Source organism: Agelaius phoeniceus, chromosome Z (assembly GCF_051311805.1).
Source record: "Agelaius phoeniceus isolate bAgePho1 chromosome Z, bAgePho1.hap1, whole genome shotgun sequence".
Taxonomy (NCBI): Eukaryota; Metazoa; Chordata; class Aves; order Passeriformes; family Icteridae; genus Agelaius; species Agelaius phoeniceus.
Window position 1 is genome coordinate 91665493 of NC_135303.1, and position 27273 is coordinate 91692765.

Here is a 27273-nt window from a genome sequence, read left to right on the forward strand (position 1 = left end):
TTTTATTTAATACCCAAAGTCCCTCACACATCTGACAAAAAACATACTTGACCCCTGACCCTACTACTCATTTAAAAGAAATAGAGCCAGGAATTTCTAGGCAGTGCCACAGCCAATTTATATAAATTATATATAGGGAGCAGGCATATATTCAAAGGATAGCTATATCCTGGATCTCAGCAGTAATAAATACTCTACCCACCCAACAAACTGTCATGCTGAATTGTGTGAAGTTTTAGATAGGAGATGCTTTTCACATGACTAATGCAAGAACAATGTAGACAACATATGTTATGATTTAAACAACAGTTTTCCTTCTTTCTGTGGGGAAAAGCAAGAACATTTTTGCTGAACAAAACCTGAGCATGGTGTTTATCCAAGGCTTAAATTAACCTTGCTGTCAGACAGGTCTGGTAAGGACTAGTATTTATAAGTGGAAACCAGTGTTATGAGGAAATAAGGAAAGAGAATATGAGGCTGCCATGTGTATTTATATACATATTTTAGGTTCTAGACACCCAGCTTAGTATTTTAGCTGACTTGTGGTGGTTATCTGGGTACAAGTTCTTAGCCCAGAGCAAATTTAAACTAATTGAGCCTATTTACTGCTTAGCCTAAGGCTAAACTCTGTTACCACCCTTTGCCACCAAGCAGCTGCACACAGCCAGCAATTACCAACTTGTGTCAGCAGCATGATCAGTGGCACTGAGAAGGTGAACTGTGATCACTTGTGCAAGAAGGAAAAGGCAACAAAACCCTCCTGGATTAACAGGATTTGCTCGTCACACAGCAGGCAGCAGACTCGTGGGACTCACTGCCCAGGCTGTGTGGGTGCCAGTGTCTCCTGGAGGGCCTGGGCAAGACCTTGAATGAGAAAATTCACTGGAAATTATTTAATGGACAAGAATGATATCCACTTCAGGAAATGCCCTGAGCTATTCATCATGCAAAATGAAGAGGATTGTGAAAGGATTACACGTTCAGCCTGTCCCCTTCCTCAGGCAGCCAGGGATGCTGCTGCTGGAAAGAGCTGCTCAGACCCTTGATCTGATCCAGCTCCCACCTTCCTGCATCCCAGTCAGTCCATGTGCCTGAGCCCTAAGGATCAGCTCTGCTTGGTGAGTTTATTTCATCCTGTTAGCACAGCCAGTCACCAGGGAGCCATGATGCCACTTGGGAAAATGTTCTTTTAGCACACATTTCAGCTGGTAATAGGTTTGAAAGCAAATCTGCAAGTCCATGTTGATGTCTTGGTGCTATCAGAGGACGTCTTGGAACAGCCAAAAAGCCTTTTTATTAAGCTAAAACTCTCATTCAATAGCCCTTTCCATATCTACATCTAAACTGCAGATCTAAGGAATTAGTGTTTTGGCAAAGTAATCAGGTGAAAGCAGCTCCCTTACTGCATTCAGCACCAGCTATATAACATGATATTATGGAGTTTAATCAACTAAATTGTGCTGTGTTATGGGAGTGATAAATATGAGCTCAGAGCTTGCAGTGTCTGGGAGTAAACAATCATGTCAGGTGGATGTATCTCCCATATTTCACTGCGGACAGAGGCTACCATTAGATGTGTTTTTTCTCCCTCTCAAAGACTTTCCAATGGGAAAGTCTAATCCAGAGATAGCATCTTTTATTACTAGAGCATGACATGCAGCCTTCATTATCTGCCACAACTTGGAGTAGTTGAGAGGAAGGTGGCCAGGTCACATCAATACTGGCATGAAACCCATCCCAGCCATAAACCAGCTGCCTCAGTACAACCAGGTAATGACCAAGTGGTCCCTTTGCCATTTCTCCCCAGACTGTGATAAATATTGCTGCCAAACAGCATTGTTAAGAGTGGCTCAGGTGTGAGCCTGTGTGAGCTATGGAGCTTCACCTTTGGGCTGCAGCAAGGGCTGGCCACCAGTGGGGAAGCCATTGCTAATGCAGTATAATCTCTTTTGCATGAAGATGGGATGGGATGGGATGTCACCACAGCAGTGCTAGTGATCCATTTGTTACAAGATGCCATTCGGTGCCTGAAAGACAACACAAATGACTATGACAGTCCTGCTGAGCTCTGCTCTGCAGTTTGTGACACCAGTCAGGGTGTCCAGCAGCAGGGAAGTGTCAGAACCTCTCTGAGCAGCACGCTGCATGCTCACTGGCTGATGCAATGATCTTAATAAAGCCAGATACAGATCTTCATTTCTTTCTTCTGAGGCTCGCTGTGTTATGCCAGGCTGCATTTCCCCGCGTGTCAGTGTCAGGCTGAGAACATTAGAGTGCTCTGGGAGCACCATGCTGGCCCTGTGTGAGAGGTGAGGGTGGACTCAGTGTGCTGGGACAGCAGGCTGGGTGGCTGTGCTCTGGGGGAGGCATCCCCAGTGCTGCAGAGGTGTCTGTAAGCTCAGAGTGAAGCTGGGGACCTGCTGCAGCAGCAGCCAGGGAGAGGGGCACCCTGAAGGGGTGTGTCCAGACAGGGGAGCTGGGACACCAGCTCCCTGGATCTGGGTAAAATCCTGGTAAAAATTAAAATTAAAAATCAATATCTGGGTAAAATTACCCAGGTAATTTTCCCAGCCTGAAGCAGAGCTGGGGACTCTGCCTTCAGCCTGCCCTGTGTCTGCATGTTCCCTCAGCTGTTCCCTCAAGTGACAACATCCCGAGCTCTCCCACCACCCCATCGCTGCCCTGACCTTTGTTGTCATGCCAGATCCTCACTTTGCAGAGGTCTCCCAGGCTCAGCATTTCAGAGAAGCTGAATTCATCCATCTGGTTCCTCTCAAACTTGTTGGACTTGTTGGACTCCTTCAGAGGCAGGGTGCCACTGTCCCCATACTCCCCAAAGAGGATCAAGGACACGTTGGCGTCGGTGCCTGCTCCTGGAAGGAGAGAGCAGAGAAAAATGCCATGGGTTTCCCCGCCACCCTGGGCTGACTCCCAGCCCCCAGCTGCATGGAGAGGCAGCAAAGGCAGGCTGGAAGAGGCTGCAGGGGTGCTCATGTTTCTCTGGGCACCGCCAAGACATTTCAGTGGATTTGTGCAGGATCCTGCAGGGAGGACAATCAGCTCTTCCAGTCCATCCCACAAATACAGCTGGATGCTTTGCCTTGGCTCTTGAGGTGCTGTGACTGTGGTGGTGGCAGTGCAGTGGGAAGCAGAAATTTCTGTTCCTGATGGAGGAGTGCCTGTCACAGCACTCTGCAGGGGATGTCAGGGTAGTAACTCACATTATTCCAAAGTAGCTGGGGAAGTAAAGTGACTTATCCAGCAGAATCCACCAATCTACTGAGGAGTGTTAAAGAACATACTTTATAACTTTTGTAGCCACAAAGTGGTGTCCTGGGCTTCCCACAGAAGCAGTATTCCTTTTCAGCATTCAGTCATTCCCTCCTGCAGTCCCACAACCTTCTCCAAGCAATTGTGGTACTCAGGATCCTTCAGCTGGGGTCTGTCTCCTCCTGCTCTTGCTGTGTTTGATGGTACAGGGATTTCAGAGCTATGTACAGATCATCAACCAAGCCACTGTGGCATCTCATGGCCCACTTCTCTCAACACCCAACAGATCTTCCTTCTATATTGCTCTTTCTCAAAGTATTGACCATGCAGCAATCAATGGAAAAAGTCCCAGTTTCTCATGAAACAGTTTGCCCTACCACCTTCCACCTTCTTGTGTATATGCTAGCAAATTAAAAAATTTCCAAGATGATCTTTATTACTTGATATTGAGCGTCATTTGTCCTCTGCTGTCTGTATTTTGCCAAAGAAAACAGCCATGCTGTTTTCCTGACTTTGGGAAGTTCCAGACCAAACCACCTGCAGTGACCTTACATTTTAGCTGCAAGTGTTACATTTTCACCTGGCACTATTTATAGTTCCACCAAAACGATTGCATTTTAATTTTGACACTAATATAAAAGCAGATTCACGAAGAGAAATAGGATTACACACAGGCAGACAGCCATTGCTGTGTCAAAACCATTGTGGAAAACCAGATCATCAAGCTCAAATCTGCCTTACAAAGAAACTCAGCATCTGCTGCCCTCGTTTGGATAGCCCAGCTTTGAAAGTCTAACCTCCTGCCAGGCCCTTTCTTGCACAAGAGTAACACAAATCCACTTTGAGCCACATAGGCAGTGTTTCCCACAGGTCCATTCAAACACAATGCAGAGACAGAGTTAGGGGGACTGTAAACTTCTGGAGAAAGGTCCCACTTCCACATGATTATTGAATACAGAAGTTAGGAAGAAATCACGACTGTTCTTATGGAAGGACTGGGGAGAAAAAAATTGCTAGAAGAAAAAGAGGAGGAAAAGAGTCCTATAGAGGAAAGGCAAAGCAGCATGTGTCCATGCGAGAAGCTGCCCATGTTAAATTGGGGCTAATTTTCAACAGTTCCCTGGGAAGGGTTTAAGTAGGAGGAGAAAGCATCAGGGATCCAGGCAGTTCATCTGGCAGTACTTTTTATGACCCCAAAGCTTGCTGAGGTGAGGAACAAAGCAAACTGAAGTCCCTTCCCTTGCAAGGAGCAGGCTCCTAATTAATGCCAGGTCTCAAAAGGCACAGAACCAACTGTTTCCTAGCAAAACCGTCCCTGCAGGAAGAAGCTTATGAAGGTCTCATGCTGTGACATTTCCCTCACAAGCAATTAGCAGGAGATGGGAAAGTAAAAAACAGAAACGTTAAATCAATGTACATTTCACTTATTTGGGTCACTGATATTTTGTTGTTGTTGTTGTTGCTGCCAGTTCCAGGAAACTGCCAGGCACATTTAGGAACTGTAAAAAACCTGACAAATGAAGAGATGGAGGTACTGTGGTTGCACCAGCCCTAACTGGTGATGAGTGCAATAGCTCATGGATTGATTCTGGGGTCTGCAGAACTGAGCTGGACATCATCATCAACACCCTAAACAGTGGCAGAGTGTTTCCTCAGCGGGTTTCCAGCCAAGGGTGGATTTGTGTGAGTGAGTGACATGCTGAAGGCCAGAATTCCAGCCCAGATGGACCTTGAGAAACTTGAGGGCTGGGAAAGAAGAAATCCCATGGAATCCAGCAAGGAGAAATGCAAACTCCTCTGTGTGGGTTGGAATGAACCTTGCACATGCTGGGAAGCTGAAGATGTCCCAAAGTTTGCAGCAGTACCCTTCATGTTCTGATTGGATCCGAGCTAGCAGGAGGTTTCCAGAGCTCAGTGCAATTCAAAGCCCCGAGTTTGAATTCCTGGGTTGTGTCAAGACACTGAGAAGAGCTTGGAGGGTGGATACTAAGAGGAACAAGAGCTGGGACACACTGATGAGAGGAGAAGCCCTGAGGGGAGCTGGGGCAGAGCACAAGGGCCCCATTGCAGGCACAGGGGTCATGATGCCAGGGCCATGCACTGCGTCACATCATTCCCCAAAAAACCAAAGCCACAGAGGTGGCTGGGGAGGCTCAGGCTGGGAATGAGGGAGAAACAAGTTTCTTAGGAATATGGTGCAGGTCTGGGTGCAGATGCATGAGGAGGTGGTGGCATCATCACTGTTCCTGGAGTTGTCCAGTGTTTGGCTGGGCAGTCTTAGCTGGCAACACTCCTTTGAGCAGGAAAATGGGTGAAATAACCTTTAGAGGACCCTCTAAACAGAAATCTCTATGATTATACGATTCCTTATGATTATATGAGCAGATGCTTCAGTTTTAAACAAACTCTGGGCTTGAGTCACAGCCTTCTGTGGCCAAAGAATGTCTTTCTTTTTACATGAAAAAAACTTATATAAGGCACTATCAGCTGACACCAACTGTCCTAAATTATTTAATTTGTAGGTTGGAACTGAGTTGACAACATCCTAATTAATCTTATAACAGCAGAGATAAGAACCTTCTGTTGCATTAATGCTTGGAAAATGAGAAAGCAGTATTTATTCACTCTCCATCTTTATTGCATTAGCATATATACAATGCCTGCATAGAGAAAGTAAAAATTAACCAGCCAAAGGACATTTTTGTGCCTCAGAAAGAGCCATCAGGTGGTCTGCCCCTATTGCATCTATGTCTGTGGGTCCTGCCTTGAAGAAAATCAGATTGTGCTTTACATCTGAGATCAAGACCTTGGTTTTAACCAAAGATTACCCATCTGCCTTGGTAGGTGTGTGCTCTAACAACCTCCTCTTATCTATTGCAGCCTGAGAGTCATCTAAGGTACTGCTGGTGGTGGAAAAAAGGTGATTTGAGCCTTTCAGGAGCAGAGCTGTTCCCTGCTGCAAACTCTGTAGGTTAAATTTTCACTGGAGCAGAGTGACTTTGTGAAAGACAAAATGTAACTTAAAGGTTTCCTTGAGGAAAATGTAAAACAATGCTGTTGTTAAGCATGTTTGTGTGGTGGAGAGGAAATAGCTTATGCTTTCTAGTTTGCTCCAGAATCTTCTTTGTGGGATTAATTTTCCCTAACTTTAGCCATCTAAGCTAATTTAACAATGAAATCTCTGCCTGAATCTGATGAAGAAAAACAGAAGTCAGAAACCCTCAGGAGAGAGACCCCAGACCACTGATGAAGACTTCTCTCCCAGAAGAATTGGCCAGAGACAGTCTATAGACTAGGAGGAACTAAAACCAGAAATACAATTTTTCAGAGAGTGGCAAATAGGTGAAATTATTTTGCCTGTTGTTTTTTTTTTTTTTTTTTTTTTTTCCCATTTCAGTGACTCTTATGAGCTGGAAAGTTGAAATCCACTGCAAAGAAAAACTTTATAGCTAGAAATAAGCACATTTGATTCCAGCCCTTGTGCAGAATTGCTGCTCCTCAACAATGCCAGCGTGGCAGGAGATGATATAACATGTTTAAACATCACCAAGGATAAAATGTCTTTCTTCCTGATTTGGTCCAACCAGGAGTAATTGTGGAATACATAATGATCAAAAGGGGGAGATGGTTCATGACTTGCACCTGCTTTAGATAAGCTGGATGAAGTTCAGCATTGTGTCAGTGAGCTGTGTGATCTAATCACAAACAGACTCTCTCAAACCTCTCTGTAATCTGCTCTTTCCTACTGGTTGTCGCTGTTCATAATGAAATAAAATGTTTCTTCATTAATACCTGTCATCCTTCATTCAATGGGAAGGGCAGATCTGTCTGCTGCTGCTGTCATTTTCTGTTCTCTCCTCACTTCTATTTCCATCACCTTTGTGAGTGAGGGCTGGTTTTCACAAAAAAGGTCACAGAAAGATCTACCATTATATTAGATGGATGCCCAGATACACAAACAAATCTTCCTTTCTCTCTCTCTCTCTCTCTTTTGTTTTTTGTATTTCACTACACGTTTTTCAGACAAGCAACCGGCACAGAAGATAGATAAGAAGTGGTGAGGTGGCACGAAGATGCTCTGCCAGAGAAATTTTGATATTCTTGGATCAAACTTTAGAAGCTGCATAAATTACCGCTGATAAAACCAGGGGGAAGGAAAAAAATAAAAAAAAAGAAGCAACAAAGGGATAAAGAAAAGACCTTTAGAGGTCAGCAGCTGGTTATGTGCACTGGTGTGACAGAATCTCACTTGAGGAAGACACCTTTGAAACAAGACAATGTCTGGCTTGCCCCATCTTGGCACTATTCAGTTTGTATGTGGCAGCAGATTTCATCCAGCAGCCTGACAAAATTTCCCATGAAAAGAGGCAGTGATCCCAGGAAATTACATTGAAACCCCATTTCTTGGCTCTGGAAGCTCTTTCTGTATATTCTGTTCCATCTCTTCTATCTGGTGTGCATTTAGGAATGTTTTTTTTTTCACAGCCTGAGATAAATGGTCTCAAAACACTTTGGAAAGGTGGGTGAATTATTGCTGCCTGCTTTAGGCCAGGCAGACAGTGCTGACTGAAAACCTGATGCACACCAGCTCTGACCCTACATTTATGGACCTGACCAAAAAAGAAAAATGTGGCAGCTGACCTCTGCAGCTTGGTCTGGTAATAGTTTCTGTTAGTGTGTCTTCAAAGAGCAGTCAGACCTGGGCCTTGTGTCTAAATATGTTATTCCCAGAGCTCAGATGAGAATGAGTCTCTTAGACACTGCCCCAGTGAACAGCCAGCCAAAATGGTTGTATTCTGGCTAAACTATGTTTTTTCAAATGTAATTTCAAATTAAGCAGATGGAGTTTTTTTTCATTGTTCAAAAACAAACTTCACAGTAGAAAATTAATAAAATACCCAGCAAGGACCAACCTCCAATGTCACTGGTTTTAACCTGAAGAGTGTATGTGGTGTCCTCCATCATCTGCTCGTCGTTTATGACAGCTGGCATCTCGCACTCCAGGCTTCCTGTGGCATTTTTCAGCTTGGACAGCCAATCCCCATAGGTAAATGTGGCCACTTCTTGGTTAGTAAGGTTCTTCAGGGTGATCTGTGAAGAGTCAAAATGGGGGGGAAAAACATATCATTTGAATGAGGGCAAATGTTAAACTCATAAAGTGCATGATGTGGTAGGACATGGGAAGAGCTTGGCCATAGCTCCAAAGCCCACACTTCTGGGATAAATGGAGCTCTCTCCTATGGATGACATTTGCTGTGTTGGTTTGTCCTGAGAAATGACCTTCACAGTATTGTAATGCTTTTTCAACCATGTGGCAAAGCAAAGGGAGAAATTTGGACCTCTGACCAAATGGACAAAGCCCATCTCTAAGAGGTCAGACCTCTCCTGTGAGCCAGCATGGAATTCACTCCAAAGAAGGAACAGAGTTATTAAAAACTTCACTACCTCTCCTTGAAACACTCAGCATCTTTCTTTTGCCTGTCTGCCTTGCGTGAACAAGCAGAATTCATTGTAGAGAGACGCAAGCCCAAACAAGTTAAAACAAGGCACAAGATAAAATTAGGCCAGCAAAAACTTAATATTTCACACACTTCTCCCTCTGGGAAAAGGTGACAGAACAAACAGTATGCAACAGATATTAGTCACACTATCTAACGTGTCGTGGAAGCAGCTCAGATGCTGTGGTGATAAGAACAGAATGGGAATGAATTCAGAGCAGCTCAACAAGTTATTCCAACAAATGCCTAATAAAATACCCACCTTTATGTCTCTTGTTGTGTGTGGGCTCAGTGGAGCATCAGTCAAGTGGGAGGAAAGCATTACACCTGCCTGGATCAAAAACCTAGCAGTAAGCTCTGACTAAACTGGGGGAGCTGAAGAAAAGGCAGGGGACCGTGGTGTAAATTGCCATTTGTGTCACCGTCTAACAGCAACAGAGGCTGTACCTGTGTGTAGCAGAGCATCAGAAAACACTGCCTCTGCAAAGGCCATGGAAACGTGAACCCAGAAGTGCCAGGGAAGTGTGGCACAGCATTAGGGAGGAGTGAACCAGGAGTGGTGGGAGATGTCACATTAAAAAGGATGCCTGGAGGTGCACAGCTCCACCCCTGCTCCAAGCATGGCTGAATGCTGTGCAAAGCCCTGTCCAGCTGAGCTGTGAAAATCTCCAAGGGTGCAGATTCCCCAGGCACTCTCAGTCCTCATCCAGGGTGCACCACTCTCATTGGGAAGATTTTATTCTTTGTATCTGGCCAGGGTTTTCCTCAGTGCAGCTCATGTCCATTGCCTCATGACTTTTTGCTGTCCACCTCTGAGGAGAGTGTGGATCAGTGGTTTCTGAAATCTCCTTTCAGGCAGCAGAAGACTGTGACTAGATTCCCCCTTGTCATGGGGGGAAGCCTTTTCTTGTCATGGCTTAAAAACTCCATTTTCCTCAGCCTTCCCTAGTGTGCCACGTGCTTCCTGTAGCCCCGTGACCACCTCAGTGCCCTTCCACTGTGTCTCATATATCAGCCTAAGGAAAAAAACATCAGTAAAACTTATCTTGAGATAAAATGTGCTCAGATTCTGTCTTCAAACTCCAGGTGTCCCAGTCCATGGCCTTCTATTGACCCCAACCAAGCCTTGCTAGAGTCTTCAGCAATTCAAAAGAAGACTACTGCTCCAGGTTATAAAAAAGTTGTTTTAAAGAGGGCAGTAGCTACACTGAAGATGATCAGCAAGCCATGCTGTTTGTGCATTGAATGGTTCTGTGGGTAGGACACTCATCTGGGGTTTTCAGTCTGCCTGATGCTAAAGAGGGATCTGTAACACAGCACCTTCACCCCCTGTCCCAGGGGCACAGGACATTTTTGGCTGTAGAAGATGTCCCACTTTTCTAAAAAGCTGCTTATTCATAGCCAGTGACACTATTACTTCGTGGTCAAAAAAACTGTTCTGTGAGTCAAGAGAGATTGAATCAGACCCTTGCTTTGAACCAAGCAGAAATCAGGTCTCCCCCAGCCCAGCTGGTGGCCTTTCTGCTGGGGCACACAAGTGTCCTCTCTCAAGGATGTGTGAATGATGCCTGCATCCTCTTAGGAGTCCAACCCAGAAAGTTTTCTTTGAAAAATTGAACTGTGAGCAATGTCAGATTGACTGAAAATCTATTTTCCGTAGTTATGAAAATCTGTGGTCTATTTTCCCCCCACCACAGGGCATAAACTCCATGCTGGCAGAGGTTCAGCCAGCAATACCCCTGCCCTGCTTGGGAATGACAGTGACACTGTTATAGCAAAATGTCCTGAGCAGATCTTGCAGGGAATTGTCAGGGAAGCAGTGGGGATAGAAGCAGATTAGAGTTGTCAGCTGGAGAGCACTCAGAGACACAGAGGTCAGGCCTCTCACAGACACCCAGCCCATGCTGAGCACTCCAGATGCTGTCTGAGAAAAAAACGTCTGGCTACTAAAGCTGCTGGAGCAAAATGCCAGCTTTTCCCATCCTCAGCCCCTCACCCAGGATGTGTGATTGCATCTGTGTGCATCTTACTGTGAGGACAGAAACACAGACCTGCCCTGGTATCCTGTTCGGGGCTGCTGATACGGGAGGAGCAGACAGGGGAAAGAAATTAATTTTATAAGTGCTTTTTGCCCAAGGGATGTCAGCCCAGAAATCCAACTCTGTCCTGAGCTGATCCCCCAGCAGAGGAGGGGATCCTGCCCCTGTGCCCCTGGGCTCAGGTGAGAGCCCACCTGCAGAGCTGCCCCAGCCCTGGCTCCAGCAGCACAAGGAGCTGGAGCTGCTGCAGCCAGTGCAGAGGAGGCCACGGAGCTGCTGCCAGGGCTGGAGCCCCTCTGCTCTGGAGCCAGCCTGGCACAGCTGGGGCTGCTCAGCTGCACAAGAGAAGGCTCCAGGGACACCTCAGAGCCCCTGCCAGGGCCTCCAGGGGCTCCAGCAGAGCTGCACAGGGACTGGGGACAAGGCCTGCAGGGACAGCAGCCAGGCAATGGCTCCCACTGCCAGAGGGCAGGCACAGATTTTGGGCTCTTGGCAATTAGGAATTGCAGGCCCTGGCCCAGGGTGCCCAGAGCAGCTGTGGCTGCCCCTGGATCCCTGGCAGTGTCCAAGGCCAGGCTGGATGGGGCTTGGAGCAGCCTGGGACAGTGAAAGGTGTCTCTGGCCCATGGCAGGGGGTGGAATGAGAGGATTTTTAAATGTAGTTTCCAACCCAAACTCTGATTCTCTGGTCACAGCAAGGGACACAGAAGCAGCAGCAGGGGCAGGCTGACCTCTGTGTCACAATGTGGGTACATTGCCTCTCACTTACCCAGCATGGACCCACTAAATGTTGGTGATCCAGCCCAAGCACATCGTGTGGTAGGACCTGGGTATCCCCAGGGAAGCCCCAGATCCCACCTAAACTGGGGGCAGGTAAGGAATTCTTGAGGCATTGCCCCCTCTCTCAGGTCTGCCTGTCTCGTGACTACACAGGGGCCCTGAGCAGTTTGTTGGAAGGGATGAAAGCTGAATGTAGCCTTTTTCAGTGACTAAAATAGCAGAAAATGAATCCCATCCTGCAGGGAGATGTTTGTGGGTGTTCCACACACAGAGGATGATGCAGGATTTTGGTTTCAATCATGAGGGTCAAGCAAGTCATCTCAGTGAGCTGAGCTGAGACTATATTTGATTTCTGCCTGTTCCTCTCAGTAAAACTAGCTCCTGCTTGGCAATGAGACCACTACTTTGCACTGCACCCAAGCTATTTTTTAGGATACCTAGAACGTGCTGTGGGCATCCAGTGTGCTTTTCAGCTCAAACTTCCTTGCTCATTATGCAAGGAGCTTAACTGGGCTGTAGAACACCAATAAGCCATGGAAAGAAAGTGGCAGAAGAGTGTATGAATAACACATTGATAATTTGCTTTGTAGCTGAGCAAATACAGTAGTTGACAGGAACATTAAACCAACAATTTGAAATTAATTGCCCACTGTCTCTGGCAATGGAAAGGTTTGACATGTCCGATTATTTGATTTACTCCTACCCAGCCTTTTTCCAGATGCCATGTAAAACATGCTCCACAGAGTCTCCCACTCTGCTGACACCAAAATACACAGCTCCTGGAATTCACCTTCAAAGGCTCAAACACAGGATTTCATGCTTCTGTTGCATGTCATTATTCTTCACTTAAACCTAGGAACTTCTGACTGTAAAACAAAAAGACTTCTCTCTTTTGCAAAGAATAAAAGTCAGCTTCAGCTATATAATTCTCAATTCTCAATAATAACTCTCAAATTCTCCTAATCTCCTTTATACAAAGGAGAAAGGACTGAATAAAGACCGAGTCCCACATGCAGGATTATTTGTGACGTTTGAATGCAATGCAATTAGTGCTTCATTAAGGCAGCTTCTTATCTGTCTGGCTTTGACAGCACAAAGTAACATTAAAATTCTGAGGGAAGCAACTCTGCAGAATTCAACAGTCTCATAATTCCTGCTATTTCACTGAGCTTTCATCCTTACTCGTTTCTAGATTTTCAACTTCAAAGCTAAGACACTGGGCAGCAGGTGAAATCATCACAGGGACTGAGAAAGCAGCTATCCCAGGAAGAGTTTTCCAAAGTATGCATTTGGATAAGTTTCCTAATTAGATTGAAATTTTTTTAATGCTGATGGTGGGCAGGCCCTGGCCCAGGGTGCCCACAGCAGCTGTGGCTGCCCCTGGATCCCTGGAGTGTTCCAGGCCAGGCTGGATGGGGCTTGGAGCAGCCTGGGACAGTGGAAGGTGTCCCTGCCCATGGCAGGGGCTGGAATGGGATGAACTTTATTGTCCTCTCCAACCCAAACCATTCTGTGATTCTATGATTTTGTTCCCTGGTTTTTCAGAAACACAGAGCAGTGTCATGGCAGCTTGGTGTGGAAGAACATGAGATTCAGCATCACATCAGTGGAAAAAATCCCCACTCTGTGTCCCTCCAGCAGTGGTGTGATCAGGAAGCATTGCTCAGCTTTGGAGAACATTCACGATGCCTGTTTGGGCATAGTAATGATCAATAATGTTCATTTTGTTGCAAAACATCAACTAATCAAATTTTGTTCCCTGTAGAGGTTTAGGTACTAGCATTTAAAACATATTGTTACTTGTGGTAGCAAGTTTGAATTTGCAGCACCAGGTTCATTACTTTGCTGAGATTCTGAATGAAATTTTAGTGCATTTTATATAGGCAGAAAAAAAAATATGACTACTTGCCTGCTTGTAAATTGAATCTTTTGGCTGTGTACAGAATCATTGATAATTCATGCATTTTAATTGGTATTTATTCATTTCTATATCTGCTAAACTAAAAGCAGTATAAATTATAGCTAGCAACAGTTTACCAAAAGACCAAAGAGAATTAAAAAGATCATTTATTGTTAGTTTAATAGAACAAGAAAACTGAGAATATAGTGTAGATAAATGGAGCAACAAATGGTTAATTACGGGGTTGATGGCTTAATCTAGCTTCTCATTTCACTGTGCTAGTTAGCACTAACTGTGAACCATCTGTCTGAGAGTTTAGCACTACCCCCACAAGTATTTCATTATGCAGTCTTAATATGCACTTTTGACAGAAATGGAAATGGGCTCCGATCAGTTTTCATGTCACACCAGGCTACGTAAGTTTTTAAGGCTGGAATACAAATCAGAGAACAAAAATCCTTCCTCCCCTCTTCCAGAACGCTTCTGTAAGCCACCCTCTGCCTGGGAATGCAAATGCTGTGTTTACCTTTGCAGGGAAGGTGGGAAAGAAAACCAATAAATACCGTTATCTACGTAACACTGGAGTTAAAAAATCCTCTGTGATGTGTTTATCTAAAAAAAAAAATAGGAACTATAGGCATCATTTCCATAAGCTTATAAAATCATATAATTATAAAAGATGGTTTGGGTTGGAAGCAACCTTAAGGACTTTCCAGTTCAACTCCCTGCCACGGGCAGGACCCCTTCCACTGTCCCAGGTTGCTCCAAGCCCCATCCAGCCTGGCCTTGGGCACTGCCAGGGATCCAGGGGCAGCCACAGCTGCTCTGGGCACCCTGGGCCAGGGCCTCAATACCCCCACAGCCAAGAGTTTCTTTCTAATGTCTAACATAAATCTCTCCTCTTTTAGTGTAAAGCCCTTGCCCCTTTTTCCATCACTATCTGCCCATGTAAAACATTGCTCTTCCTCGTTTTTACAAGCCCTCTGTTAAGTCTGTCTCAAGACCTGTTCTTGTTTCATGGTCCACCTGTGGCTTCTGCAGAGCTGGAAGGTGGCTGTATGTCTACTGGATGTGTACAAATGAGAGTCCTCTGAGCCCCTGGGAAATCTTTGCTTTTGGTAGGAAAGTCCAGCAGGATGAGGGTTTGGAACGCCTGGACAGACAAGGCAACAGGAAGGTGGGGAGGCACACCTAAAGATGCATCCATGCCTTGCCTTTGTGCTGCTGCTGATTCATGACTGCAAGACCTGGAATGTCTCTGGATGAATAAGCTTGATTTAATTTCATTTTATATGTATAAGATTTATATAACTCAGGGGAAAGCATGTGAGAAATTACAAAGGGAGTTTGACCAAGACATCTGAATCAAATCAGACAACAGATTGAGTCATTCCTTAGGCACAGAGAGAAAAACTCTGCATCTGTGGCATAAGTTCTAAAGATATATGCTGGAGGCCTAATCCGTTGAGGAGCTGCAGAAGCATCATCATAAAATCATGGAATGTTAAGGGTTGGAAGGGACTCTAAAACTCATCCAGCCCCACCCTCTGCCATGGGCAGGGACATCCTCCACTATCCCAGGGTGCTCCAAGCTCTGTTCAACCTGGCCTTGGACAATTCTAGGGATAGGGCAGGCACAATCTCCCTGGGCAACCTGTGCCAGTATTTCACCACCCTCACAGTAAATAATTTATTCCTAATGTCCAGCCTTAATTCCTTCTCTTTCAGTTCCTCTCCTTCCCCAACTGCTGAGAAAAAATTTAGAAGTGAAAATATTGAAATAAAAATGGCACTGCAGCATGGAAATTCTTTTGACAATGAAGTCCATCACTTCACTGAAAACTGGTGGCTATGTAGGGTCAGTGTTTAGAAACACATTATCTATGTGAAAAAGACTGCAATAAATTAGTCAAAAACGGAAAAAAGGACCCAATTAAAAAATCATGCAGTGTTCCCTCTGACCATGGTTAAGCTACTAGGTCTTAAACTGTTCTCATGAAAAGGTCAAGATATAGAAACCCAGCAGGATGTCGACTCCAGAAAAAGCATGGTAAGGAAAATGGCAGAGATGTGTTTCTCCATTAATGACATCTGATGGTCTGCAATCAGCACATTATTCTCCCTCTGTCTCAGAAATACAATTATAGGGACCCACAACAAGCAAACTACTTCTGACTGCCCAGACAGAGGTGATCCTTACAAGGAGCTGATGGTTTGACAGCAAAGATAAAGGCAAGCACTGTACTTTTGTGCAAGGTAGAACATCAGGGAGAAAGTACCATCAGTTTGCATGCTGCATGCAAAATGCAAGATAAAAAAGACACCTCATTTGTATGGACAAGAAAAGAAATAAATGTATGTGCTAGAGGAGAAGGAAAGAAGAAAGATGGGATGATCCAGCGGAATGGATGGATTTGGAAATGTCCCACCCAGCCCAGGGTGTCTCTGTCTGGCAGACAAACATCCACACTCCAAAGGATTCAGATTCCCACGGGGCAGAGATCTGCAGGGGCCAAGGGCACAATCCAGGGACCAGAAAATATTGCAGGAGTCCTGGTGACAAACCAAGGCTCGTGCAGAAGAGAGTGAGCAGAATTTGTGGTGAAACTATAGAATAATTTATGTTGGAAAAGTGTCCAGTATGATCACATCTACCCATTAACCCAGCACCACAGTGATCATTGTAAAACCATAGCCCACAAACATGACACACCCACAAGCCTTTTGAACACTTCCAGACATGATGATTCCACCACAAAAAAAGCTCCAAAGCACAGCTTTTCCCTCTGCTCTCTTCTTTTGTGACTCAATTCCTGCCGGGAAAAACCGGCAGAAAAACCGTGAGACACCAAACAGAAAAAAAATGTAGAAAATTAATGAAAATGAGTCCCTCAGTGCCTTTCTCCTCTTTGCCAGGGGCTGAGAGGCTCCAGGACAGGCAGGCTGTGAGAGACCCGTGATGCCAAGAGCGTTACCCTTTCCATGAACCAGTGCGGGCGCGTCCCCTTCCCGTCTGTCCGGATCCTCATCTTCCTGAGGGGCGCGATGTCGGCGATCTCCATGATGAAACTGTCCTCCTGGCCCCGCTCAAACCTGCAGGGATTGCAAGACCAAGGAGGTTTTCCTGCTGCTTTACAGCCTCTCACAGCATCTCTGTCCCATGCTGCAGCCCTGGCCGTGCCAACAACCTCAAATCAAAAGTTTATGAGTGTTCTTTATCGGACTTGAGCTTTCCTGCGCTGCAATCACCAGCTACTTTGCTGTTGGCAAGACACCTCGGTGCAGATTTGACAGGGATTCCTCCTTCCCTGGAAAACACAGCCCACCTGGAGCTGCTCCAGGCAGCCTGTAGCATACATTACTGTTCTGTTTGTGGCAGGAACAATAGCGGCTCACAGTCAGGCTTCTGAACATCGCCTCCCTCCTGGCAGCTGCCCACTTGCCTGTCCTTGGCCAGTTCCAGCTAGAAGGCAAAATAATTTTGCCTCATCCCCTTCCCCCTGAGGCTCAGCACAAAACTTTGTGTTTTGTGGAGAGAGGCAGTTGCTGCAGCTCAGCTGAATGTGGCACTGGGATTAGAGCCCGATGCCCAAGTTTAGTAAGCACAGGCAAATTGTGTTAGAGTGGAGACAAAGCCAACCTGATGGAATTGGGGGATTTGGATTTGCAAACTGTCTCTGCCTCTGGTAAGAACCAGAGTGGGTTTGTGTAAGCTTGCGTGAAAGACCTTCTCCAGTGCGTGGCTGCTGTGCACAGGCACAGGGATGTGCAGGAGCTGCTCATCCATAGCAATCAGCAGGAAGCAGGAGAAGGGAAAAAACAGCTAACATGTGCTTCCCAAAGAAGATTACATTGGCTAGGACTGCACCTTCCCTCCCTCCTGGCATCACTGGTGTTGATGGAAAGCCTTGCTTCAGTGGATGTGCTGCCTCAGGCTCAATATTACTCTGTTCTAAACAAGTGTATCTTTCTGTTTGCTCCCTCAAATACCTGGGGACCTGCTATGGTCTTGGAGTTGGAAATCAAATCCTTTCTAAGGAGAATGGCAGCCAGATCCAGGAGGTCTACCAAGCACGTGGTGACCACTCTGCTGTTGAGGTTTCTCCTTCATGCAAACTTCTCCTTGTGGGGGAATTTCCTGAGTGTGCTGAGGGGTTTGGGAAGAGCCCTGCAAACTGTGGGTACTGCCATAACAGAAACAATCCATAATGATGATATCTCATTCCTGGCAATGCACACAGCCTCCCAGTGCAGTGCCAGAATGTGGAGAAAAAAACCCAATTTTCTTTACCAACCTCTGTTCAGATTACCCCCTGCAGGATGAATGTGATTATACTCACACCATTATCTGAGCATGCATAGCTGCAGATGTTAGCAATAGGGGTTGGCTCGAGCCTCTCAGTTTTCATCCAGGCATTGCTTCCTCTGCACTCCCAGAGGCATTTGGACAGGGCATTTTGGTCCCAGTCCATTTCTAGTTATTAAGGGTTATGTTTGCTCTTTGAAAAAACTCCTTTTTCTTCTTATTTGTCTTTCTGTGGTACCGGATACTGAGGCAGCCTGTCTCACTGTGAGAAATAGAATGTACTTTTGTCCCTGGACTGGATTGATTTCCACATCTATTTAACAAAAAGGTGTGACCCTTCCAGTCTGAATTGTCCTGTGATCCTATGATCAGGACAGTTTTTATTACAATCACTATTATCTACAAAGCTTCATAGAAATCTCTCACTCTGAGGCTTTCCAGGATGAGCAGCTCTAAGCTAAAATGTCTGCTAGCAAAATAAAACATTCTTTATCTTCAGCAAATGCCTTGTTTGAAGTTTGTAACACTGATACTCATCTGCTTCTTCCAAGAGGGAAGTACTAGAAGGAAGCGATTGCCAAAGTGACAAAATGGGTGACCCAGAAGCTCTTTGCTCTCCCTAATTTATATGAAGATGAACATAAACCTGAAAAAAAAATTGAGAAGGGAAGAAGTAGCCAGACAAACTGACTGCTGCTATTCCCTTTTCAGGACACTGAACCATTTATCTACAGGATTTCATTAAGCTTTCCTAGCTATGCCTGCCCTTATAAATATTTCCATTGCCCAGGGGTCTTGGCAATAAGTGTAATGTAGCGAAAATTGCCTTAAATCTGTGGCAGGTTAGACAGACAGCTCCTGGTAAGACACTAAGCTGCGGTGAGTGAATTGGCACTGGATGGCCCCAATAAAGATGAAGAGCCTTTTACCATTGGGTTGCAGCAGCTCTCACCCATCCCCTGCTCTGCTGGTGCAAGGGCTGGAGAGATTTCCACGTGGAAAAGAGCCAGGAGAGCCTGTGCTGTTAACAGCTGGATGAAGACTGGTGGCAGTGGTGCGGAAGCAGGCAGGATGTGAATTTGGGGACATGAATGTCCTCTGCAGAGGGTGCTAATGAGATGACAAGAGCTCTGTACAGCTGGAGGTGTGATACAGAGCACCTCCAGCTAGCAGAGATGTGCCAGCAGAATAGCACAGCATCCTGGGGATATTAACATAATAAGAGTTGTGCCTTACACTTCCTTTTCTTTACACAGCCCCAGTGACTTTTCAACACTTTTCACAGCTCCTCTACTGTCAGATGATAACCCAAGCAACTAAAAACACAGAGACTTTTCTATTCTCCTGCATTGCATTTTCATACTCTTATATCAGAGATTGCCCATCCCACCCGTGTAGGCAAATGGGATGTGTTTTTAGAGGCCACAAAGTTTAGGGGTATGGCTTGCCCCAGATGCAGCAAACCTACAGCCATGCTCCTGAGGGGCTGGAGATGCCTTGATCCCCTTTAGAGATTTTTTGGTTGACACACCCAGATGTGAAATCTGCTTCATTTCTGACTCCAAACATCAGTGGTCCATTTTCCTGCCTACCAGGACTGAGTGTTAGGATTAAATGAGTGGAAGACAGGCCAGTTTGGGCTTGCTCAGGGTCTGGTAAGAGGGGTGCCACTGAAGGCCACACTTGCTGGTAAGCCAGGGGCATTGCCCCACATGTTGGATGTTCCTCTGTGATGGGGAGCAGCAAGCCCCAAGAGCTGTGGTTTTCTGCATGACTCAGCTGTGTTTCTCACAGATATTTTAGTCAACAGCACCTTTGCTGCATTTTTTTCACAACAGACAAGGCTCGTGCTTGTTACTAACTAGACACATGAAGCTCTCAATCTTAGCTATGTTTGTCCAGACACCCACTCTGCTACAACGGCTTCAAGTGAAACATTCCCTGAGCAAACACCTCTGTGCAAGGTGCACCTTATCCTCTCAGTTATCCAGCATTCCCTCAGCGAGCTGAGCTCAAACCGTGTGGCCAAAAGCTCCCACACTTCGATGCTCTGTAGATGCCTTGCTGAATAAGATCAGAGCTAGTCAATTAATTAAATTTAAGCATTATGCTATGCCACTAAAAGATGGTTCATTCTTGAGCATGCCAAAGCTTTCTGTACTAGGGAAGGTGCTAGGAGGGAACAAAAAAGCATTGGGAAGTGGATGAGTGGCGGCGTGTGTGGGTTTTTTGGCTTATGGAAGTGCTGGCATCAGGCTAGGGTTATAGTGTTTGTTAGCTGTTTCTGATGAAGAAAACATGAGGTTTGTCATTTTTAGTAAAATTAGGGCATTCAGTACAGCATTCTCTGCCACCACCCATCCACTTCCCAGTGCAATCCTGGGCGATGTTCACAGTTCTTCCTGGGGACAATGCAGGACTTCATACTTTTGTTCAAGATGCTTATCTCTAAAGCCACTGAGGAACAGGTTAAACAAACTTGCACAAATAACAAAGGGTGTTTTCCGTGGCTATACAGTGCTCTCTTTTCCTTTGCTTTGTAAAAATCTGACAGAAATACTTACAAGGGGCCCGGGTCTGAATCTATAATGTCAATGGGAGTAAATGTTTGTGTTTCAGTGGCAGCGTGATCAAAGCTCTGAGTGCTTCTTGACTCGACACTAAAAACTGCCATCACTCCACTTCTAACCCACAAAAATGACAGCTACTGTACCTGTCCCCATTTTTTTCCAGCAGCAGCTCCTCAGTGTTCCCATTGGATCCAAAGACAGTCATGAAAATATTGGCATCCGTGCCGCCGCCTTCGATGTCTCCGGTCACAACCGTGACTTCGTAGAGGATCTGGTGAGGGTTGGAAGCAATCAGAAATTTAAACAGCTGTCCTTAACCCAAGCTAAACAGGGCTGATGCCTCAGGTTTTAGTTTTCATATTTTTCAGATTCTGTGCTGCTTTAGTGTGTGGGTCTGAGCTTTGTATTAGGGGATGGTGAGCTCTCTGCACGGAGTAGGGAGACAAAACAATTCCTGCTCCAGCTGGGCACCAAGGACAAATGATCCAAATCTCAGGCCCAAGAGCACAAACAGTGGTGGATTGAAGAGATAAAAACAAGAAGGATGGGACTTCATAACCTAAAGCTGTAACTGGACAATTAACTCCAATGTGCAAATGGACCAGGACTTATAAAAATGAGAGTCCCCATGACTGGTCGTGCATTTTGTGACAATTTTGGTTCATCTTGGGTGTAGCTCTTGTACTCCCCAAAGTGTATCCATTGAGGCCTCCCAATAAATCCCTACTTTACTCTTAAGCTCTGTCCAGTCTGTGTTCTAGGTCAGCCTTCAGAGGGTATCAGGCTTTCCTGGAGATCTACTGCATTGACAGAAAATGTTCCAACACAGCTTCTTGGTTCTACTCCACACCATTGTTTTCAAAGGCAAAGTTAGGCATCAAAACTTACTACAGGGCTTTCAATCTATGACCTTTTCTACAGATTTTCTCAGCCTCTAAAGAGACACATTTATTGTGACAACATCTGAATTACAGAATCACTGGATGGATTGGGTTGAAAGGGAGATTTTAAAGCTCATCCTGTTCTATCCCTGCTATGGGCAGGGACACCTTCCACTATCCCAGGCTGATCCAAGCCCTGCCCAGCCTGGGCTGGGACACTTTCAGGGGTCCAGGGGCAGCCACAGCTGCTCTGGGCACCTGTGCCAGGGCCTCATCGCCCTCAGTGTAAAAAATTTTTTCCTTTTATCTAATCCAAGTGAACCTTCCCTCAGTTTAAACCTGTTATCCCTTGTCCTGTTGCAACACAGTGATGAAGATCTCTTAAGCTGCTTCTTCGGAGGAGTCACAACCATCACATCAATAGCTGGGTCTCCAACCCTCTGCTACCAGTGTCTCTGCCTGGTCACCTCCAGCTCTCCAGCTCTGCTCTGCACCAAATTCTTGCTAATTTTAAAAAAGAGTCTCCCAGAAGAACAACTGTTTCTTTTTTTTGGCTGCAAAATGTTTCCCCCAAGTTCAGTGTTTATCTGGGAAATGTTTATTCCAATATCACTAATAGTTTGGAGGTTTATACATCAGAACACTCCTTGTGGTACAAAAATTCAGCTGTCCTGCTCCCCAAGGGGACACTCACTACTGCATCAGCTGCAGAGTCCTCCCAGATCTTGTGTGCACTGAAGGCATGCCAGTTTGTGAAAAGATGTTTTTTATAGTTTTCACCTTACTAGCCTAATTTTGTTCTTTTCTCCTGACAGGGGAACAATAAGACTCTGAACAAATATGTCAAAAAATGTGCAAATCCCAGTGGCCATCAGGGGTTTTAAGACTTCTAGACCACTTAGATGCTTCAAAGATCATAGCTATGGTACCAAGGCTTCTTTAAGAGGTGGAGGAATATCAAGAAACAGCTCACAGAAACATATTTTAAATAGTGCCCTGCTAGCCTAGTTTTATTCACCTGAATTTTTGCTGCCACATAAATAAACAGTGCATAGGAATAACATGATATAAAAAATATTTTTCACATTTGTTTGAACCTGAGTAACCTGTTGATCACATATTCATCCACACATATTTTAAATCTTAGCAATGCATCCTATTTTTTTACAGGAAGGAGAAAAACTCTTTTACCACTGCATTGAAGGCTTCTAATGGCTGTGGTGGACATTGAGTAATTTCTCCAACTATGGGAAAGCAAATATTCAATTTAAAGCAGAAAGAGGGAATATCAAGCCAAGGAGAAAATTAAGTTGAAATGGGTACGTACGGCTGTACAAAAGCCAAGCAGGAAAAGAAAAAAATAGAAAAGTAATAATCTTCCCAATGATGCTAAACATATCAGTTGTCTTTGAACACTAAAATGCCTGTAAGACTCAGTTTCTAACTACAGCTATTAATGAGGGAACAGTCCCAAATTCCCTCAGCTAGGAGACTGATCAGAAAGTCAAATGCTCACTTCTGTTTTCATGTCCCAAGCATCTCCCCAGATTTCCTTCAAGTCTCCCATCAAGTTTCTGGCCCAACATCACAGGGAAAAAATTGTTGCTAGATGTGCCTATTTTTGGTGTGTTTGTGAAAATAAATATTCAGGATTGTGCTGTTAAAGGAAGACTCAACATAAGTCTTCATTAAGATCCACTTCAATCTATGGGCAAGCCATCAGCTTACCAATAGGGGCTTGGAAACCTCATCCAGGAGGTTAAACAACAGATGGGGCATTTTTATGAGATTGGTTTTAACCTTTGTATTAAGTCTGAGGAAGGTTTTAATACCCTCTTAGGTCAATTCCACCACAGAAATCTGCATTGATTTGGTGAATCCTTCACAAATGCTAAAAAAGTTATCAATTTTTTGCATGTCTGGGGAACAAGAAAGATTTCAGGAGAATATCTTTAGCTTGGGGATCAAGAGCAGCATAAAGAAAAAATAATGCACTATGAAAATGTAACCTGACTGTAAATAGAAGCACATCTGTGGAGATTTTAAATTGCCACACAGGTATTTAAACACGGTGTTATAGTCACATTCATCCAGAGTGTTATTTCTGCTACAAATCTTACATCCAAAATCAGCATAGCTCAGCTTTCCAATTTGTACTTGTTTGAAATATGGCATAGCAGATATTACTTCAAAATTCATATATTTGAATGAAAAAAATAGAGTTTTGTTCATCATTGATTTAACTTTAATTAGTTATTCTCACCAAAAATCAGGCATACAAATGTTTTCATGTTTCAACAACTTCCAGTAATTATTAATTTCCCTATCTCCTGTTAGAAAATTTGGTATGTAGCCACGTCATGGAGGGATCAAAACATTAGGACATTTCCACTGCTCTAATCTGATGAGTTACAAGTAATCCTTCACCTTGCAGCTGCTCCCACTCTGGGGGTACCAGGTGACCCAGTGGGTGACAAGATGAGGACAGGTGTTGTGGTGTGTTTTATGCTTGTTCAGTTTTCCCTCCATTGTTCTCTCAGAAAGTCCTGCCCTGTTACCAGTTTGTGTCAATCCCCAAACCCCTCCCCAGTTGTCTTGGTTACCAAATGTATCTTTCTTGTTCCCCACCCCTGGCAGCCTGCCTGTCACTCGACACCCCTGCCTCTTTTTCTAGAGAGTTCGGGCCAGGGTGTCGAGTGATTGGGTTAGGGGCCAGGGTCCCTCCCGCAACTGTGTTTGATGGGTTCTCCGATCACGCCAATCCTTAATGTATCCCTCTCTGATTTGCTATCTTTCACCCCTCCCACCCTCTGTAAAACCGAGGCTTTTTCCCTGCCTCGGGGCTCTCAGCTTCTTCTACCTGAACCTGCACGTTTCCCTACCAATAAAACCGCCCCCCGAAGAAACTGAGGGTCGCCTCTTCATTTCATCCTGCGACTTCGGAGCTCTCTACTGTGGCCACACGTCCGCAAGGCCTGACATCGCCTTGGGCACAAGCCCCTGACTCCGGGTTGGGGAAGTGCCTTACTGGCTGGAGGTTGGCTGGACACTTATCTAGCCTGGGCGTTTCACTTTTCACCGGCCACTGCTCCAGACAGGTTGCTGAACTGGGCCCCACCTGCTCTGCCCTCCCACTACGCCATGGCTGCCTCCAGCCAACCTCACTAAACAAGGCCCTAAACAGTCGTGATCCTAAGCCAAGCCTAAAGATTTTGCTGATAAAATAACATAGGGAAGGAAAGTGAAGGGAAGGCTCAAGCCACTTGAAGAAGTCAAAGCTTGAGAGCTGCTGACACATGAGCTATGCCAGCAGAGCTCCCTGCAGCAGCTAAAGGCACAAAGGGAGCCTGGTGCCTACCTTGATGCCAATGTTAACACATTCTGCATCCAGGATGTTGAGGATCCGTGAAGTGAGCCCGTCCCCTTTGTCTCTGGCCAGCCAGCACTTGCAGACAAAGTTGTACATGACGCCTTTGGTGGGCACGACGATGGTGAGCTCTTCCATCATCCAGCAGCTCTCAGGGGTAGCGCCGTCGTGCCCCACCTGTGAGGGCCAGAGAGAAAACAGCTCCTGGGGAAAGGGGGTTTCTCTGGGAGAGGGTGATTCACCTGGCAAGGAGGGACTCAGAGGCTGTGTACTGCACCACAACAAGCCATTCCTCACGGGAATGGAGGGAAATGGTGCCATTGCCATGGGCAAGGGAGCTCAGGTCATCAACTGCTGTGCATGAGGGAAGGCCAGTCTCAAAAAAAGACAAGCTAGACTGGACTGACCTACATGGAAACATGTCTGGCTTCTTGTCGCTCTGCTCTTGCACCATTGACCTCTATATGCTCATTTTCACTTGGCAGCAGACACACTTCTCCACCTTTACAAGCCTTTCCACTTCTGTCACTACGCTTGGAAGTGATTATTCAAAGCTTTATAGCCAAGAGGAAAGACGCTCAGCAAACACCCACATGCATTATTACAAGCACTTCCCTCACAAATCCACATATAAGTGAACTGAATGTATGAGGCTGTTTCTCTGCTTCCTATCCCCTTAGACTGCAAAAGCTCTGTCTTTGTACAGGAGACAACAGATGGAGCTTACATCTGTAGCTGGTTGATTTTCAAGGACCACCTCCTCCAGCCTCAGGAATGATCTGTCCTGGAGACCAGGAAGTCACATAAGGGTGGCCACAAGCCTGCATGGATTAACAAGGAGCTCCTGAAAAAAATTTAAGTGGAAAGAGGAAGAATACTAGAGGTGGCAGGAGGGGCAGAGATCCTGCAGAAATACAGAGACAGTGCAGGAATGAGTTAATTATGAAAGCCAGAGCCCACCTGAAACTGAATCTGCCAAAAACCAGGGTTCCTGCAGGTGTATCAGCAGTAAAACAATATTGACAATGTAAATTTCTCCAAGAACCTACATGTGTCCCTCTTAAAGAAGGTGGGGAATTCAACCTGGGGCAGGCTTGGAAGCAAAATTATGTATCCAAGTTAATGTATCAACCTTGGTCAGTTGTTCCAATGAGCTACCTGCACTTAATTATTTTCAGAGAAAATGTTGTTTTTGTCATTTCCAGGAAAATGAGGTCCTTAGTTCAAATACCTCACTGGTTTTTGTTTTTAAATTATTAGGATATTTAGGGAGGCTCAGAAAGCAATTTTTAATAACAGATTCATCTAGGGTGATATATTTGTGGTATCTATTTTTTTCTCAAAAACAAGTGATCTTTTCTGTCTGACGGTCTCAGCCATCACTGCTATTAGGAGTATTATTGCTGTACTAATGTCTGTGCAGCTGCGGAAAATTAGAGCTAACCACTAGGGAAATTCAACTCTACAATGGATACATTAATCCTCAGATTCTTGGGGTGTGAGGTGAATGGGAATATAACATTTGCCTTCCCATTCCCTCCCTGCCAGCTTGGCCGAGCATCTCCAAGACCAAAGTCAGAGTCTTAGTGCAGCTCTGCTGCAGGATGGCATGGATGAGGTAATGGGGAAAGTTCAGAGCCATGGTTGTGCAGTGACAAAGCAGTTGGAGGGAAAATCCTAATGAGCCTAATAAAATTTGTTGGTTTTTTGGGTTCATTGCACACCCCCACCTGGTCACATCATAGAATCATTGAGGACTTTAAAGCCCATCTCATTCTAACCCTGCTGCCATGAGCAGGGACACCTTCCACCACCCCAGGTTGCTCCAAGCTCCATCCAACCTAGCCTTGGACGCTTCCATGGATGGGATATCCACAGCTTCCCTGTGCAAAGTTTCTTTCCAAGACATTGCTAGCTGCCTCATTTTCACAGCAAACTTTAACTTCTTTGATATTAGTGACAGCCAGAAGGAAACAACGTGTGCATCCAGCTGCCTTGGAGAATCTGTGCACTAACAGCTTTCCAAGGACCTCAAGAACAATGTAAATTCTGAGACTAATTCCATCTGTGTCAGCCAAGACTTCCCTGTGGCTGGACTTCAGGAGCAGAGCACCAGGATTTGACTTTCAATTCCAGGCAAATCTTTAGACAGATGATGCCAATGGAGTGAATAATGCCAAGCCACGGCCACGCCAGCAGCGTAGCCTGGATGTGCATATCAATATCACAGCAAGTGGTTTGGGCTGAGATGTTTGTGCTAAATTAGAATGACAGAATTTCAAAGGCAGGTGGATCCTTACTTGGGCTGCTTGAAAACCTTTATAACTTGTTCCTCCTGTCCTTGAGGGACTGCACTTCTCTGAGACTGAGATTCACAATTTATACTGGGCAGCTCAGGATCACATAGAAACTGAGCACAGTGGCAGAGGGAAATTCTGAGAGAATATTTGTTGAAAGAAGGTTCAGGGAATACTAGAGAAACCTGAGGGTCAGGTCCCTAGTCACTGAGGGACTGGACTTGCATTTGCAACATTTGGGTGTTCTTGATCTTCCTCTGTGCTCATGGTGGAGAGAGGCTCTGAACCAGAAGAGGTTTATGACAAAAAAACCAATTCAGGACTCTCCTAGACATACCTGTGTCCTCCAAGCTGTGAAAACAATT

The 27273-nt window shown here is 45.3% G+C and overlaps 1 protein-coding gene across 1 annotated transcript in view; it reads right to left on the reverse strand.

Annotated features, from left to right (window-relative positions):
• The window catches only part of LOXHD1 (lipoxygenase homology PLAT domains 1), a 97114-nt gene that overhangs the window by 15530 nt on the left and 54311 nt on the right, over positions 1 to 27273 (reverse strand). Inside the window, exons 23-27 of the mRNA XM_077171695.1 lie at positions 24603 to 24788; positions 20507 to 20634; positions 16463 to 16580; positions 8184 to 8361; positions 2688 to 2873 (exon numbers count right to left, since the gene is read on the reverse strand). Of these exons, the coding sequence (XP_077027810.1) occupies positions 2688 to 2873; positions 8184 to 8361; positions 16463 to 16580; positions 20507 to 20634; positions 24603 to 24788 (796 nt within the window). The remainder of the gene's footprint in view (positions 1 to 2687; positions 2874 to 8183; positions 8362 to 16462; positions 16581 to 20506; positions 20635 to 24602; positions 24789 to 27273) is intronic.